The sequence below is a fragment of the Fukomys damarensis genome, unplaced genomic scaffold, assembly GCF_012274545.1.
Source record: "Fukomys damarensis isolate Sample0158 unplaced genomic scaffold, DMR_v1.0_HiC HiC_scaffold_34, whole genome shotgun sequence".
In the NCBI taxonomy this organism is placed as follows: domain Eukaryota; kingdom Metazoa; phylum Chordata; class Mammalia; order Rodentia; family Bathyergidae; genus Fukomys; species Fukomys damarensis.
The window spans coordinates 6,412,020-6,430,100 of NW_022900946.1; the positions used below are offsets into that span (position 1 = coordinate 6,412,020).

Genomic DNA, 18,081 nt, shown 5'->3' on the forward strand with positions numbered 1-18,081 from the left:
CTGCAGGCGGGTCGGCGCCCGGGCACACGCGTGTGTGCTCCGGCGTGTGCGTGGCTGGCCATCAGAGGCTCTGCACCGCCGCCTGCAGGCCTAGTACGTGCAGGGCCAGGCAGAGTAGGCCGAGCAGCAGCAGCAGACCTAGCAGCATCCGCAGGAGTGTCGGCGCCGGTGAGCCTCTGGGCTGCCGGCTCGTGGACTGCAAGTATCGCTCCACTGAGTCGGCGAAGCTGAACTTGTCCGGCGCATAGCCCAGCTGAGCTCGGGCCTTTGTGATCTGGAAGGTGTGCGTCACGGCCACGGACTGCACCTGCGGGAGAGGCGGGGGGGCCGCGGGGCGGGGGAGGGGGGGGGGTGCGGGAGAGGCGGGGCAGCCGAGGGCCGGGCTAGCGGAGGGGCGGGCATCCCCGGCGCCGTTATGTAGAGACTGGAGCGGGCAAAGACTACTGCTCCGTCACTCGGAGAGGTGAAAGAACTGGGCTGCTGCGCCTCGCTTCCGCTTCCGCGGTGCCCTGTCAGGGGGACTTCCTACTTCCCTCCTCTCGCATCGCCATCGCCCTGGAGGGCACCTCCAGGATGACTTGTGTATCTCTCCAGGCCCGCTGAAAGTACACTGTGTACATAAAACCTCTCATCCCTAAGAAGCAAAGGCCCCACCTCTGCACTTCCTGGCCCTGCTGGGTGAGGGAGGACCTCAGGAGGCCCTGGATCCGCTTTCTTAGATATTCACCAGAAGGAAAGAAACTCAACGCTTCTCCTGTGGTCTGGGTGTGGCTCCCCGGGAAAATTATCAGACCAACTGCAATGGGTGGGCCTCAGGCACAGCCTTCAGGCCCTGCTGGCTGTCTAACTAAGCGTCCCTAAGAGAGGGTTCTCTCCAAAGTCTGAGTTGGATTTCCCTGCTACCAGATGGCTGGGCCTACTGGGTTCCAGGATTCGAATAAGGACCGCTGTCAGTTGTGGACCACATACTCTGTTTGACCCTGGCTAAATCCTTTGCATTTCTCACATCATTTTGTCTGGAAATAGCACTATTTCCTCTTTGCATATTTGCAAATTGAAGATCAGAGAGGTTAACGACTTGCTGGAAGTCACACAGGGTCACATGCTAGACCTGTGTTCTCTGCTGTGCTGAAACCTGAGGATACAGTCCAACCTGACTCTTTCTTCCCCTCTGTCTCTCAGATGAACCCTGGGGAATGCAGAAGCAGGCTTGTTCTAACTGAGTTGGAGATATGCACATCGAGCACCCATTACGGGGGGAGACAGCCTGAGCCAGATCCCCAGGTGCTGGCACAGTGTTCTTAGAGACCAGGCTTACATGTAACCTTCTCCCAGACTTCCTCAGAGCTGGTCCCTTCCAGCTTCGAAGTGCCTCACAGCTCCCTGTGTAGTTATCATAGTTATTGCATTGCCTTCCCCTTTAGACTTGAGATTCTGGGGGTAAGGACCCAAGTCATCTTATCTCTATTACTTGGCATATAGTAGGTGCTTGATAAGCTATGTGATCAGCTATAAAAACAGCCTACAGGCCCGGTTGGTGTGCTTCAGGCTGACCAGCAAGGGGCGCACTTGTCACAGCCCCCAAAAACTTCCCCAGCTAAAGATCCTTTAGCCCCGGAGCTGAACAAGGAAATTCACAAACTAGACAAGAGGGTCAAGTCCTGCCTGACCAATTCAGCAGCATCTTGGCAGCTATTTTGCACTGATGGGATTCCTGCTGTATTTTAGAAGCTCCTGGCTGAGTATGGAATCATTTAGGGGTGGGTTTGGATCCCAGGACCACCTGAGGGGCTGCGGGCAGGTTATTTCACTGTGTCTTATGTCCTCTTCTGTAATAAACACGATAACAGAGTCTATAACTCAGAGTAGCAGTGGAGATGAAGTGGCATTAAAGGGCTGGGCCTAGCATATCCCCACTGGAAGAGGTCACCATTGTCATTATTCCCTACTGTCTGCGTGGCTCAGAGGTGAAATTGTGTGACCCCTCCCACTACCCCCTTAGGGAGCACTGCCTTTGGAATCTCAGCCTAGTCCCAGTACAGTATCACCTTAGACAAGTGACCAATGTCTCTCACGCTCAGTTTCTCTTCATAAAGAGGAGATCATAATATTTTTGCCTTTCCTTATTTAGCAGGGTATCAGAGAGAACAGAAGAGTGGACTGGAAAGGCTTTTGCAAATAACTCCAGACACTACCTACTGCTTTACTGTTTATACTCTGCATTAAAACATCCTCTCTTTGGGCTGGGGATTTTAGCTCAGTGGTGCCGCATCTGCCTGGCAAGTGCAAGGTTCTTCCTGAGAGTTTGGTTCCTGGTTCTGAGAAGAAAAAAAAAATCTTGTCTTTCCACTGTTCGTGCTAAACAAAATATAAAACTGCATCACAGCTGTGAAAATAGTAAGCGGGAACTATGAGCCTAGAATCGCCAAGCTTTGTGGGCACATGTGTGTGTCCTGAGGCCTGATTATGAAGATCACAGAGGCTAAGCTGGAACAGCAACTCAGAGGACAGAGGCTTGGAGCTGTCACATTTCAGACCCAGGCCACACAGCCTGAGCCAAAGCCAGGAAGTTGGGAGGATTGTAAAGGAGCTGGCACTGGTCAGGGCCTGCCTGGAAGGTCCTGAGACCACAGATAAAGGGGTGACAGGGCAGTGGGGGCTAAAGACAGGCAAGGAGGGAAGGGAGAGGCCCGGAGCCCACTTACCTCACTGCGGGTAAGCAGCAGGGGGAGGCTGCCGAGGGGCCTCAGGGCCAGGTGCAGATGCTCCATCACTGCGGCTGCAGGAGAGGGGGAGGGACGCGGATCTCACTTTGCGCAGACTTTGGGAGGCCTCGGGGACAAGCTAACTGGGGGCGTTATTTGCTTTCCTAGGGGCCCAAGCTAACTGGGGGCGTTATTTGCTTTCCTAGGGGCCCCTCGGAGAATGTTGTTGGATTCCTTTAAACCAACAGTGCTGGGGTGCCTGACCAGCTGGGAAGCAGCAGATCCATGAGCACTGGGTTACTACAGTAAGAGTTCAGGCCTCGTCAGTCCATCCAGCCAGATGCGAAGTTCCCGTCCTAAGTCCTGCTCCTACTCTTCTGCTGTGCTCTCTCAGGAAGGACAGAGTTCCAGCCGTGCCTCTTGCCCTGGGCTGCACACTGTGTGCTTTAAGAACTACTGATGTTTCCTTCCCATCCCCGCCTGGTCACTGGGGGTGTGCCCCGGGCTGTTATTTCTCTTTTCTAGTTTCAAAGCTCCAGGTGAGGCTAATGTGCGATCCAGGTGGAGATTGCTGAGTTATAGGCAGTGTGCTGGGAACTTGGAATGTATGTGCTGTCCCTGCAGACACCGGCCCGGTGGCCGAGAGCCAGGCACATCCTTTATCACACAGTGGTGATGCTGTGCAGAGAAGCCCAGGGAACAAGTGTACAAACCTTGCTTTTTTTTTTTTTAGTTCGAACTCAGGACCTTACTCTTGTGAGGCAGGTGCGGCACCACTGAGCAAAATCCCCGGCCCAGTAAATCTTGTTGTCAATGGCCAGAGCCCAGTGTGTTTGAAATAGAGCACATCTGCTCAGAGGTAGGCCAGGAGCACAGACACTGAGGGCCACCTGTCATGCCAGATGCCTACTGGAGGCCAGGGCTGGGGGTGAGAATAGAGGACAGCAGCAGGGACACAGTTGTGGGCATGGGGGCAGATGCTGACCTTCAGGGTGAGGAAGGTCATCTGGGGTTACAGTGGAGCCTTGGTGTCCCGAAGCAGCCCTGACTTCAGGATGACCCTGGGGGACAGGGCACCCAGGGCCCCTTCTCCTCTTGCCTGGCATGACGCCTGCCAGCACAGGACACAGGGAGCCAGCTGCTGCCTCTCCCACTTTCTCACTGCGGCCCTGCAGGCAGGACACTCATGCCTCTGAGTCTGTACAATGGGCCAATCATGCAGGTCTTCTGAGTGGATCCGGGCTCAAACAAGGACCAGGACTGTGTGCAGGGGTGGCTCACCTGTGGTGCTAAGCTTGGAGGTACATGCTCCTTTGAGTGCAGGGTAGGGCTGGGCAATGCCTAGTCCTAGCACTGGGTTTCACATGCAGTAAAGCATGCCTGAGTATATACAGTACCTTCCACATGGTGGGCTTTAAGACACACGTGCCTCTCCTTACCTGTCAGGTAAACCCATGAAGTAGGTATCTGGACCCAGGGCTGGCTGTGTCCCAGTTTCTCAAACTGGAAGGGAATATGGTCTGAGATGAGAACAGATTGCTCAGGGGCTGGTGTGGAAAAAACACTGCTCTCTGTGACCCACACTGGCCGAGGACCCCCCGCTAGCCCACAGGAGCAGAGCCCGAAACCACTCCCACATCCCCACCAGTCTTCAAATTTACTCCTTGTTCTGGACAACTTGAGTAGGAATGGAGTGCCTGGGTGGTTTTAACCTGGGCCCGTTCACATCTTTGATTATTATTTATATCTGCCCACACCTAAAGACACTCTCAGGCACTTACCTCAGGCCTGATTTTTCTAGAATTGACTTTTCTATTAAAGGGAAACATTAGCAAGAATGAGAAAGTGGTACAAGATGCATGAAGGGCAGGCTGGCACGGGTTGAACTGAGCTCCTCATTGGCGTAAAACCTCTCCAGGTCAGAAGGCAGATCACAACAAGGGCTGGCAGGATGAGGAGAAACTAGAGCCTCTCACACTGCTGGGGACAGCAAAATACTGCAGTTCCTTCAGAAAAGTTTGGGGGCCAGGGATGTAGCTCAGTGGCACCACGCCTGCCTCGCAAGCGGAAGGTCCTGAGTTCGATCCCCCATACCAAAAAAACAAAACACAAGAGTTTGGTAGTTCCTCTAAAAATGGTTACAGAGTTACCTGCAACCCAGCAATCCTCTGAGGTATGTATCCAAGAGAACAGAAACACTGGGCCACACAAATGTACAGTGTACACAAGTGTTCACCTGTGCTATTCACAGCAGCCCCAAAGTGCAGAACCCAAATTTCCATCAACTGATGAACAGATAAAACAGTAGGTGATATAGCCATGGAATGGAATATTCCTGGCAATAAAAAGGAATGAAATACCAGCATGAGACACACAACACAGGTCAAACTTGAAAACTAAGGGAAAACTATGGCCAACACACAAGGTCATACGTTGCATGTTTCCATTTACAGGAAATGTCCAGAAAAACGAAATCTACAGAGGCAGACAGCTTTGTGCTTTCTTAGGGTTGGGTTACTAACTGCTGACAGGTACAGGTTTGTTTTGTTTTTTCAGGATGATGACTTGCTTTAAAATTAATGATGGTAGGCCCAGGATTTAGCTCAGTGGTTCCGCCGCCTGCCTCACAAGTACAAGGTCCCGAGTTCGATCCCCAGTACCAAAATAAATAAACAAATAAAATAAAATAAATGATGGTGATAGTTTGACAACTCTGAATAAACTAACTTGTATGCTTTAAATACTTGAATTGCATGGTTTGTGAGTTATATCCCCATAAACTCGTGATTTAAACAAAACAAACCCAAACCTCTGTGCAGAAGGCTGTCAGAGCTGAAAGACTAAAAATTTCCTGCTGGCTCTGTCAGGCTGACTTTGCCCATGTGGAAGGCGACTTTGAGGAGAGAATGTGTGAGCTCCGGGAGGAGGCCTCCAGCCCAGCATTTCTGCTCTGCCCCTTCAAGGCAGGCCTGGGTCTCCAGAGGAGTCCGTGGGCTACGAAGATAGGAGGCCAGAGTTCTCCCCCAGAAGCCCAGGCCCAAACACCGTCCTCTGCGCTTTGGGAACCTTCTTCAGACCTCCACACTCAGGTTGGTGGATCAAAAGCAAAAGCCCACAGGGCTGGGAACGAAGTTCAAGGGCAGAGCACTTGCTCAGCATTACTTGTTTAGCATAGGCAAGACCTGGGGCTCCCTCCCTCCCTCCCATGGCAAATCAAACAGCAAAACAACAACAGAAAGCCCAGAGGGTGGGAAGAAGCCAACACAGATCTGGAAGCAGGTAGTTCTGACGTGAGATCTCTGACTGTCTGGAAGCAGGGAAGGGTGTGTGGGGAGATGACGGGGTTCCCGACACCTACCAGTGGGGCCATCCACTCAAAGAGGTTGACACTGTCCCCATCGTTGATGTAGTAGGCCTGGCCACTCTGAGGGGGACACAAGGGAAGGACAGTGAGATGACTGCCCGCCAGCCTGACCCCACCCACTGAGGGCTCCAACCCCTTCATCCTCTCAAGCAGCCCCTTGGGACAGGACAGGCCGCTGTCCCTTTGGGAGCCACCAAACTGACAAACACGTGACCCAGATGGTCACAAGCTTTCTGTACCCCAGTTTCTTCATCTGAGAAACGGGAAGGTAATAATGGACTCTCCCTCTGGGCCGTTATGAAGAATATGTGTGTGTATGTGTGTGTGTGTGTGTGTGTGTGTGCATGCACTAGTATTTGGTGGCTGTTATTTGTGAACACACCAACCTAGCACCACGAAGAGCTAATGATGATTTCTTAAGATGCCTCCACCCTCACCAGGGCCCTCGGGCTGACAATCTGCCAGCATCCGAGGGGAGCAGAAGTGTTGGTGGGGGCCGGGACACCCCTGGAGACGGGGCCACTGGCCGTGGGAGACTCACAGCCACGTAGCCCTTGGCTGCGGTGAGGGCCTCTGCCGCCAACACGTGTGCCTGCACCAGATTGCGCACATGGACCCAGTTCATCTTTGCCCTTTGGTCCCCAAACCGGAACACGAACAGCCTCTTCTTGATGTGGCTCTGGTGACGGGAGAGGGGCAATACATGCAGAGAGAAGCTGGGGATGGCTTTACACCGCTCTGTACGCTCTTGTGGTCTGGCTCCAGGCTAGGCCTTTGCCTTCCCTAGCTGTATCTGGCGTCCTCCCGCCATCTCTACTCGGTCATCTGATACCTCAGGGCCACTGTCCATGTTCCCACCTCTGTGCCCATCCACACACAAGTCACTTGCAAATCCAGTTGCCCCAAATACTAACATATGTCTGGAATCCCTCACCTCCTGCCCCACTGACTGCCACCCTCATCTCTTGCCTGGACACCACAGCACTACCGTAATCACTCCCCACCTGTCCAGGGGTCCCCATCCTGCTGAAGCGCTGACAATGGCCGGGACGCCCTTCCTGGCCAGGCCCTGCTGCTCTGTGGCTTTGTTTCCCACTGATGCCCCTCATGTGCTCAGTCTGCCACAGCCACTCAGCTCAGCCGCCTAGCGGTTCCTAGACCACCTCATCGGCCAGTATACTTGTAACCACACTTGTCTACTGTCCACTACTGAGCTCCCCAGGTGAGAAGGGAAGCCCCTTTTTGAGCTCATAGTAAGAGTTCAATAAACATCTGCTGCATGAATAAATGGGGGACAGTCACGGAGGTTGACCCCTACCTTCCCTGAGAGCTTGGCCAAATTTAAAAATAAAAAATAGACATAAGGCCCTGGTGGAGGAATATTTTTAAACTGCAAACCAGGGCAGCACTCCCCTGATGACTTTCCATGGCTCCTTATGACCTTGTGCTCCCAGATCAGATTCAGCCACGGGGACCTCTTGCTCCTTCCTATGCTGACCAAGAACACTCGCCCACGCCATCTCCTCTATGTGGCCTATCTTCTCTCTGGCACCCCAGGTCCCTTCTGCTTGTTGCTAACAGCGTAGATGCATCACCTCCTCAGGAAGACCCTCGATGCCGCCCTCACCACAATGGAGTGGAGATAGCATTTCGTCTCCCGGATGGGATGTGGGAAATGCGAGGGCAAGGCCTGGAGCCCTGCATAGCTAGGTTCCCAGCACCCTGCTTTTTTTTTTGGTGCTGGGTATTGAACTTGGGTCCTTGAGGCAGGCGGCAGAACCTCTGGGCTAAATCCCTGGCACTAACCCTGCTTTTTTTAGGGAGATGTTTTCTGGAGACCCTTGTGTGACAAGAGCCCCAGCTCTCAGGAAGCCCAAGCAGGAATGGAGGTGACAGAGTCTGTCTGTCTCCCTGGGGTAACAGCCTCCTGTCCGCTCACGGCGCAGGGCCCGGCTGGCCCACACCAAGAGCTCTGTTCCTGGTAGGCCTGAGGGGGTCCACAAACTGCTGGGGACAGCGATGACTGAGGTCTTAGCCTCAGGAAACCCTGCCTGCAGACCAGTGCGGTCACCATGGGCTGGGGAGGTCTGAACAGTGTGCACATCCGTCAGGCTCCCTCTGCCTCAGGTCCCGGAAGGCTGGGACAACATACCGCGATGCGGGGCAGGTGCTTCTGCTCTCCGGGGCCGTAAATCCCCGGGGGCCGGAGGACACACGTCCGAAGGGTCCCTCCTCCTAGGACACAAGCGGAATAGTCAGGGGCCGGGAGAGGAGCATCCCCGGCAGGGAGAGGGAGCGCAAGGTCATCTGTACCTTCTGGCCCTTATGGGTGTGGGAAGCCCAGTGCAGGCCATGCTCTGCTGCTGGCATCCCACTTCCTCTGGGGAGCCTCTCCCTCCCTTGCTGCCCAAGGTGCTGGGGGTCTGGCCATTGAGATGGAGGCCATGGGATGCTCTTACCCAGGAGTGACTCTGGGGATCATTGACACCGGGACCCAAAATCCTAGGAGAGCATTTTCTAAGGAGACTGGTCGTCAGCTCTGGCCACCAGGTCCCTTGAGTGGCCCCAACACTGGTGGTCCTATTTCTGGAAGTCTGTTTTCCAGAAGCTACACCACATCCTTCTCATGTAAGTTCCTTTCTTCTAAGAAATAAGCCAGGGATGGCGTCTCCACGTTGTAATAAATCACCAGACAGCTGGGTACACCTCTTACCACTCTCACTTCACAACGAGGCTCGGCGCAGTGGGGAAAATGGTACCCCCCAAACGTGTTTCTATTCCAGAACCTATGGATGTTGATCTTATTTGGAAAAAGCCTCTTCATGGCTGTATTAGATGAGATCGTTCAGCGGGGCCTTACATCCAGTGACAAGCGTCCTTATACAGGCTTGGAAGAGGCAGAGGACAGGAAAGAACATGGGAAGAGGAGGCAGCGAGTGCAGGTCTGAAGGCCCAGGCCCAAGAACGCCTGGTGCCAGAAGCTGGAAGAGATAAGAAAGAGTGCCCCCCCCAAGAGGGAAGCCCCCCCGCAAGAGGGAAGCAGCCCAAAGGACATCTCAAGGCCAGGATTCTGCTTCCCGGTGGAGAGAAGAAATTTCTGTTGTTTTAAACCACCACATATGTGGTGGCCATAGGACACTCGCACACAGAACACAACCACGCTGGCTGCAACCAGGACTGGGGACCTCTCCTGTGGGTTCCAAGTTAGAGGGGCTGCCCCAGGGGCCAGCCTGGGTCCCAGGGAGTGGAAATCACCCCAGATGACCATGCTGAACTCCTGGAAGGCAGGTATCAGGTGAGCACCCCTGAAAACAGCTCGCAGCTACGTGTGAATTCTGGGTCTGTGGAGCATGGTGGAGGGGAATCAGGTTGCCGCTGACAGCGGCTGGCCGGGCATTGGGCAGCCACGTCACAGAGGGGCTGGGCCCAGGGTATTCGTGACTGTCCTGGCCATGGAAAGCTGAGGATGCTCATATAAATAATTCTCAGCCAGAGGATTAGGTGTCTAGCATGCAGGCTGTGACCTGGCCCGGCTGGGGAGGTTCCAGGCAGAGAAGGGACATCAACCGCACATTGTCAAAACCTGGGGAAAATACAACTGCATGTTCCCACTGGGGCGGGGGGTCAAGGTCTGCCTGACCCAGGATGATGGGGGTGAGGGGCATTTTTGGGAAAAGAGCCCATACTCAGAGACCTACAGTTTAGCACAGTGGTTCATTTAGGCTCTGGTGGTGAACGCCCCTGGGGTTCAAATCCCACCTCTGCCACCTAATAGCTACGTGACCTTGGGTTACTAGGTCAGTTAATCCCTCTTGGTTCTCTCACCTGCAAACTGGGGGCTTATAATTTCAAACATCCCTCACTCTCCAAGTCCACTTGGCTCCCAAAGTCAGATGGTTTTGATAATAAAGGGAAACCCAGTCGTCTGATTCTTTTCACTTTCTGAATTTCAGAAAGAAAGTAGTGATAATTTAGATAGCAAGAAATTTATCTGGGTGAATTTAGCTCCGGAGTTTAGAAGGCCAGGGGTACTGAAGGTATCTCTCATGGGTATGCTGTGAAGAAGTTTTGTATAAAACTAGCATGCAAAGTTGGGCCTGGCATGAAGTAAGCGCTCAATAAATGTGGATTGTTCGTACTCTGTGATTACTTTTCTGTAATGTAATCACAAGGGATAAGACAGGAAGGCCGGGGATTTAGCTCAGTGATTCCACCGCCGGCCTTGCAAGTGCAAGGACCTGAGTTCGATCCCTGGTACCAAAAAAAAAGAAAAAAGAAAAGAAAGAGACTGGAAGGGAGTTGGGCCAATTTTTCTGGAAAACTATTAGAGGTTAGGCTTTAAGCTCCCTCACTCTATAGTCCTTCCAAAGTGCTGCAGTTTTGTCCATATTCACATTGCTCTACTCTTCTGTTTGAGGAGGGCCCCTACAACTGGGTCCGTAGACTTGGGTCAGACTTGGTCTCTTCCCACCAAACCATGAGCCACATTGGGGTAGAGACCTGGCCTGCCAGACCCAGTCTGCCTCCTTGGCAGGTGAGAGATTTAGCAGGTGTTCAGAGATTGGAACAATGAGTGGCTAAGGCCCCCGGGAGCTGTCCCTTAGAAGGAAGCTGGGCCTCTGATGCTTACTGGCTAAAAACTAGAATCACCATATATTTGGTGGGAGGCAGCAGGGGGCAGGCAGGTTGCTGCCCCGCAGTGGGGCCCCATGGTACGCACCTGGGAGAGGAGTCCCGTTAGCCAGGAGGGTCAGCTGGTCGGCAACGGCTTTGGTTCGGGAGTAGTGGTCCGTGTGCTAGCAGAGGACAGGGAGAGCCACCAGCCAGCGCTTAGCAGGGCCGAGGGCAACTCTGCCCCGACCCAGCCTGGCCCAGGGCTACCCGTTCCCCTCAGAACATGTGCATGTGGGTTCTGGGGTCTCCTGCTGCAATAGAGCCAAGCCCTGTACCCCACAGCCTGCCCTCACACCCTCGGTGGGAGGACAGGGAGTCTCAGTCCAGAGTCACAGGAGAGAGGGGCCCGGGGCGAGGAGCAGTGTGAGGCCTTGACTCAGGGAGGGTCCTGCCAGCCCCCCGTGCCTGTCCTGTGAAGCTGCTGCTGGACCCAATGTCCCACGGTGTTTTCACACACATCATCTCATTTCCTGCTCGCCCCAACCCCTGGCAAGGGCACTGTCAAGGCCAGTGATTAAATGGAGCTGCAGAGAGGCGCAGTTATTTGCTCAGGGCCACATAGCTCAAAAACTCAGAAAGGCTGGGGTTTGCGTCAGGTCCGTGACCAGGCACAAGGTGAGACAGACGTAGACAGGCACCCCCCAGTTTGGGGGTCCTTTCCTGCTGGGGCTCACCCTGAGTTCCGAGGTAGACCCTGGTCCTGCCCACCCCTACCCTTTGGGCTGTGGCTCCGGGCCTGCTGGCCACGCCCACCTGTCCCAGGAGCCGGTACCTTGTCCAGTGGGAAGTAGGGCACAGAGTCCTCGTCACCCTGCTCTACAGGCTTCCCGCCAAATGCCACATTGACGGTGCTGGTGTAGACGAGCCTCGGAACCCGCCGGCGGACACAGGCTGTAGCAACAGGCGCGCACGGCGGCATGCACACGTGTGCACACGCAGGCACACACACACAGGGCTCAGAAGGTGCCAACCAGCTATCTCTCTATGGTCTGCAACACACGCCCCCGCCCCCCAGGATGCATCCTGCCGGGGGAGGGAATGCTCCCCCTAACCTGGGGTGTGGCTTGAGTCCCTGAGCCATGGACCCCGGGGACCAGGCCTGCTCATTTTCCCTTCCCAGGGTGGCTCTGACCTCTGAGCTACCCTGCCAGGTACAGGCCAGAAGAAGGTCTCACTCAGTGGGACTAGAAACAGGCAACAATCTAGGATCTGAGAGAACAGTGCAGGACAAGGCAGGACAAACCCAGAGGGCCCAGAGAGGGACTCCTATGTGGTGCCCGAGAGACTTTTCTTCCTGTCTCTCTAAGCGCTGAGTGCCCACTGCACTCCCCACCTTCCCAGTCACACTGAGCCACCCTGGTGAGCAGGTGCAGGACCAGGCAGGTCCACACAGGGGAGGGATGCATGGCCCACAGCTGGGGCAGGCATGGCCAGGGCAGGAGAGGGACAGAAGAAGCACACACAGCCAGTCACCCTCGGGTCACACCGAAACCTACCGTCGATCACCAGTTTGGTGCCTCCGACATTTATAGATTCAATCTGCTCTTTTTGCAGCTAAAAGACAAATGGAGGAAGGAAGCCATGATGCTGTCATTGCCTGGTCACTGAGGTCAGAGGCCGGGCATTGGCTCAGGCAGGGCAGGGGGTGGCAGAATGCCCAGCTCAGAGGAGGGGATGCCGAGACCCCTGCTGGCTGCAAGGGTTCCCAGCACTGCCACGCCTGGCCCTCAGCTGCCTTGGCTGTTGGCAAAGGGAGGCCTGAGCCCTGGGTGGTCGGCAAGATTAAATGAGACATCTGGGACGTGTACCAGGGCTTGGCCCAGAAGTGAGACCAGAGCTATTAAATCATTCTCCTGCTTTCAAGGGTCTTGTAAGACAGACACAGTGAAACTGTGAGACCTGCTCTGGCAAGGGGACTCGGGTGTAAAAACCAGCCCAAGAGTGTCTGACCCTGGTCTCATTCAATCCTTACAACACCACAGAGAGATGGGCCACTTATCTATTTATTCAGGCCTGAGGACTGAACTCAGGGTCTCCACACTGAACTACACCCCTAGCCCTTTTTTTATTTTTCGAGACAGTGTCTCGTTCATTCACTAAGCTTTCCCAGCTCAGAGGAGGGGATGCCGAGACCCCTGCTGGCTGCAAGGGTTCCCAGCACTGCCACGCCTGGCCCTCAGCTGCCTTGGCTGTTGGCAAAGGGAGGCCTGAGCCCTGGGTGGTCGGCAAGATTAAATGAGACATCTGGGACGTGTACCAGGGCTTGGCCCAGAAGTGAGACCAGAGCTATTAAATCATTCTCCTGCTTTCAAGGGTCTTGTAAGACAGACACAGTGAAACTGTGAGACCTGCTCTGGCAAGGGGACTCGGGTGTAAAAACCAGCCCAAGAGTGTCTGACCCTGGTCTCATTCAATCCTTACAACACCACGGAGAGATGGGCCACTTATCTATTTATTCAGGCCTGAGGACTGAACTCAGGGTCTCCACACTGAACTACGCCCCTAGCCCTTTTTTATTTTTCGAGACAGCGTCTCGTTCAGTCACTAAGCTGCCCAGTCTGGCTCAAACTTGAAATCCTCCTGCCTCAGCCTTCCCAAGTGCTAGGATCACAGGCATAGGCAGACATGCCTGGCTTTTATGTTTATTTTTTAAACTATATTTATTCTCATTGTAGTGCTTTTTGTTTAATAGGTAATATGGCTACAGGTTAAAAATAATTCAAACAATATATGTTATCTGGTGAAGAGGAAATTTCCCTCCCACTCCCAACTCGGTCTTCCTTTTCCTTCCACAGAGGCAACCACTGCTACCAGTGCATTTTCAGAGATGATGTATACTTGTTCTAGCAGCCCAGGGATGGAGTGCATGCTCAGCATGTGTGAGGCCTTGAGTTCCATCCCCAGCACCAAAAAGAAAGAAATACAACCAGCACACGGGCCCCTGTGAGTACAGTACATAGGTGATCGTGCCCTCCCTTTTTCTTAAAAACAAAAACAAAATGGAAGGACACCAAACACTGTTTGGTATCTCGAAGATTGCTGTTATCAACCTGTGTTGATTCACCTTTCAATTTATTTAAATAGTCCCCAAATGATGGCCATTTAGGTTATTTTTGGTGTTTTGTTATTAAAAGTGATGTCATGAATACACAAATCGGTGCAATTTCTTGTTTTTCCTTCTTCTAAAGGCAGTCACCGAAGAATGAACCCAGGACTTTGGACTGAGCTATACCTCCAGCGCATTTTAAAATTTTTATTTACTTATTTTATTTTTTATTTATTTTTTTGTACCAGGGATCGAACTCGGGCCCTTGTGCTTGTAGAGCAGGTGGTAGAACCACTGAGCTAAATCCCTGGCCATTTTTTAATTTTTAAATTTTGAGACAGACTGAATCACCCAAGGCAGGGTCTAACTTTTGATCTCCCCGGCCTCAGCCTCCCAGAGTGCTGGGATTAGAGTCCTGCACCACTACACCCAGCTAATTGGTATAGTTTCTAAGTCGAAGGTATTATGTATGTTGTGATATGAGACTGTCACGCTGGTCCATGAAGAATCTATAATACAGGTAGTGTCCTGTCCTCACTTTTCCAAAGAGGAAGGAGGGGCTCAGAGTGGCTACCCTACCCTAGGTTATAATAGAAAGTGGCAGAACTGGTGTTTGGTGTCATGGCGTAGGCTGCAGGCTTGGAAGAGCCCAAATCCCCCTGGAGAAGAGCAACAATGGGCAGAGCCATGCCACAGGCCCTGTGCCCCCAACCCCAGAAGCGACCTGGGGCCTCACCTTCTCAGCAGCAGACATCCCATAGGAGGCCACGTGGAAGACACAGTCCACCCCTTCCAAGGCACAGTACAGAGCTTCTTCATCTCGGATGTCAGCCTGAAACAGGGGGTGGGGGTCAGGTTGGAAGCAAAGTGAGACAGTAACTCTGCACCATGCCTAATCCCAGCGGTGGCCCCCAACCCAACTCAGCCCAGCATGCAAAGGCCGAGAAAGACCAGCGGGTGTCACTGTCTGCTCTCCAGGTCCTCCGGGCTGGGCTAGGTGTTTCACGTGCACGAGTTCAGGAACTCTCCGTGAGACCCTTGGACAACAGACACTATCACTGTCCCTTCCTGTGGGTGAGGACACTAAGGCTCAGGGATGTAGGGCCGTGACCACAACTGCGCAGGAGGGACGTACAGCCTGTGACCCTAAACTCCACCACTGGTCTCACACTGTCCCCTGCCCAGTGCCTTGGCCCCTGCACCTGGATGAACTCAGTCCTCGGGGGCAGCTCCCACTGGGGTCTGCGGAGGTCGAGCAGGACGACAGAAGTGCCACTCTCGGCCAGGCTGGAGCCCAGACTGAAGCCCAGGTAGCCTCCTCCTCCCGTCACCAGAACCTTCTGCCTGGGGGCTGGTGCAGGCTTGGCTTGTGTCTTCTTCTGTGGTACTGGTGCTGGGGTTGTTGATTCACTGGGTTTGGGTCCAGATCCAGAGTCTCGCCTGGCCCCAGGCCCTGCTCCTGGCCCAGGTTCTGACCTAGACTCTGGCTCAGGTAACGGGGCAGCTCCTGGACTGGGTGCTAGAGAAGTACCAGGACTCAAAACAGCACCAGGTCCTGGTCCAGACCCCAGAACAACACCGGGCCCTGGCCCTAGCCCTGACCTCAAGCCAGAGCCTGGACCTAAGACCCCTCCCCAGGCCTGACAGACAGGGCAGCCCTTCTCGCCCTGGCCTGCAGCTTTGCAGGTCTCTGGGGAGGAGCCTGTGGGGCTGGGCTTCATCCTCTAGAGAGCCATGCAGGCCACAAACCGTCCACCTGTGGGGAAAGATAGAAGAAAGAACACTGCAGAGTTGGCTAAGTCAGAGATCATCGAACCCCCAGGACTGAAGGGAATTCCAGGTGGAAATTAGAGACCCCCCCAAGCTCCCAGTGAACCTCAAGAACTTCCAACGTAAGCCAGGTGTGTAATCACAGTACTCTAGGAGGCTGAGGTAGGAGGATCACAAAGTTGAGACAGTCTTATAAATCACTAAATTGCCCAGGCTGGGCTCCAACTCAAAATCTTCCTGTCTCCACTTCCAAAATGCTGATTTACATGTGTGCAGGCCTGTGCCGTGCGAGGCAGCAAGGACCCCCAAAATCTCACTGCCCCTCAGTATCCACAGCTGTAACAGGGGTCTAAATTACTCTGGCTGCTCCATCTGCCTCTGCCTCACAAGTAGTCTGAAGAGAGGCCAAAGAGCCTGGCCAACTAGAACGAAGCTGTTGCGGGGTTTGTGTGTGGGGTGTCCTCAGCACCTAGGACAGTGCCTGGGTCACCACAGCTGCTGATGAACAAAATCACTGGGATCTGTTCGGTGTCAGGAACACAGGGCCAACCCCGGACAAGGCAGTCCCCGGGTAGTACAGCTACCGTTTGGTTCCCGGCATCCGGAGGTGGAAAGTGAGGCACGGGGCACTTTAGGGAACGTTACAGTAAATGTCTCCGCCCGAACCCAGGTCCTCGGGAGCCCAAAGCGGGTCTGATGAGAGGACAGGGAGGGCTGGGGTGGCAGGAAGGAGCCGAGACCCCACGCGGGGGCAGCCGGCCGGGTCCGGTGGGGACTACGACCCCGCTTCGCCCTTCCCCCCCCATCCATGTCCCGGCCGCACCTGGCCACGCTCACCTGGCCCGGGCTCCAGCGAAGCTGCGTGCTCCTCGCAAGGTCTCCGCGCCAAGCCGGTCGCCCCGGCCACCCCTCTCGGATGGGGCGGGGCCACGATGAGGACCGCCCACCACGCCCCGCCCCCGCCCCGTCCCGCAGGCCGTCCCCCGGGGCAGTCAGGACCCAGGAAACTGTTCCTTTCTCCACCCATCCACCATCCATTCTCCCACAGGTCCCTCAACTGGCGGGCCTCCCTTCCTGCTTTCCTCACTTCTTTTTCCTCTTTTCATCAATGGTTAGTCCCCTTGTTCTTCCATCCACCTCTATCCATCCATTCATCCATCTTTCCACCTAGTTTTTACTAAGCTTTTTGTCCGTCTGTCCATCTATTTATCCAGCATTCCACTCGTCTCTGCACCTGTCAATCCATCTTTTCTGGCTTTTTCAGGCTGTTGTTCCACCTTTTTCTTTCCTCCCCCATCTTTCCACCTGTCCAGCCAAACTTCCATTCATCCAGTTTGTTCCGTAACTTTTCTTCTTTTCTCCCATCTGTCTGCTCTTCCTGTCTTGCATTCTGCCCATCTCTGTGTTGTCTATTCATTATTCCGTCGATCCTACCCTGCCCCCACCCCATACAGGGTATCGAACTCAGGACCTTGTGCTTTCGAGACAGGAGCAATGCCACTGAGCTAAATCCCTGGCCCATCCAATGGGTGGTTCTTTAGTGCTGGTTTTTCCCCTGAGCCAGGGACCTGGATACTCCATTATCCCCAGAAGGATAATATTTGAGTGGCAAAGCAGAGGATCAGGCAGTACCCATTGGAACAGCTGCTACCACACAGCAGCAGAGCCTGAGGACAGGGAGCCCAGTCAGTTTGGCTTGAGGAGGGTGACCGAAAATGGCCACTTGTTGAATGTGCTCTGTGGGCATGGGTGTGGAGGAGAGAAACAGAAGACCCTTGCTTGCTTATTCTGTGTGCCAGATGGTAAGGTTTCTTTTCAATGCTCACCATTCTGTTTAAGCCCAATTTTAGAGACAGGGCAACAGGTTCCAAAAAGGGGCCCGGTGTGTAGGGGGTACAAGGTCATGTCTGGTTTTAAATCTTGGTTTTGCCACTTCTGTGCTGTGCCTTCAGACACCTACAAGGGTGTTTCTCCATCCACAGACCGGAACTGGTGTCTGCTTCACAGCATGGCACTGTGAGTACACGATTTACATGCCCAAAGCAGAGTACAGTGCCTGTCCTGGGGTGTCCCCCAGAGGCAGCAACTGTCATATGGGAGACTAGGTTTGAACCCTGCTTCACCACTTCACAAGCCCAGTCTGTTCCATTCACAAAGACCAGCCTATTCCTCTGCCGCCAGCAGGACCAGAGAATTCATATCCCCAGTGCCAGCTGCTGGTGTTGTCCTGCAAGAAGCAGCACTTACATTGCAGCTGGTGTTGAATTGTGTTGAATTGTGTTCCCCACAAAGTTCATACGCTGAAGTCCCAACCCAAGTATTTCGGATGTGATCTTATTTAGAAATGGAGTCACTGCAGACAGAATTTTGAGATTAGTGTAGTAGGGTGGCTTCCTCTTCCAGCATGCTTGGTATTTCAGGAAAGGGAAATTCAGGCACAGCCGTACTCAGGGGGAGCATCATGCAAAGAGTGGAGCCTACACTGCTGTAAACACAGGAACTATTGGAAGCAAGAAGCCTGG

General features: G+C 53.9%; 1 protein-coding gene across 2 annotated transcripts; it reads right to left on the reverse strand.

The window, feature by feature from the left end:
* Positions 1–29: 29 nt before the first annotated feature.
* On the reverse strand, positions 30–16,462 carry Sdr42e2 (short chain dehydrogenase/reductase family 42E, member 2). 2 transcript variants are annotated; one of them, XM_010623440.1, is made up of 12 exons: positions 16,397–16,462; positions 14,992–15,545; positions 14,526–14,621; positions 12,240–12,297; positions 11,516–11,634; positions 10,790–10,865; positions 8,222–8,304; positions 6,611–6,748; positions 6,064–6,129; positions 4,145–4,208; positions 2,706–2,779; positions 30–307 (listed from the first exon to the last, which is right to left on the reverse strand). In XM_010623440.1, exons 2-12 carry the CDS (start codon positions 15,508–15,510, stop codon positions 62–64), a joined length of 1,539 nt encoding a protein of 512 aa, XP_010621742.1. In that variant the 5' UTR covers positions 15,511–15,545; positions 16,397–16,462; the 3' UTR covers positions 30–61. The 2 variants fall into 2 exon arrangements, with proteins under 2 accessions (XP_010621742.1, XP_010621743.1); XM_010623441.1 differs by lacking the exon at positions 30–307 and adding an exon at positions 2,213–2,318.
* Between the last annotated feature and the right edge of the window lie 1,619 nt (positions 16,463–18,081).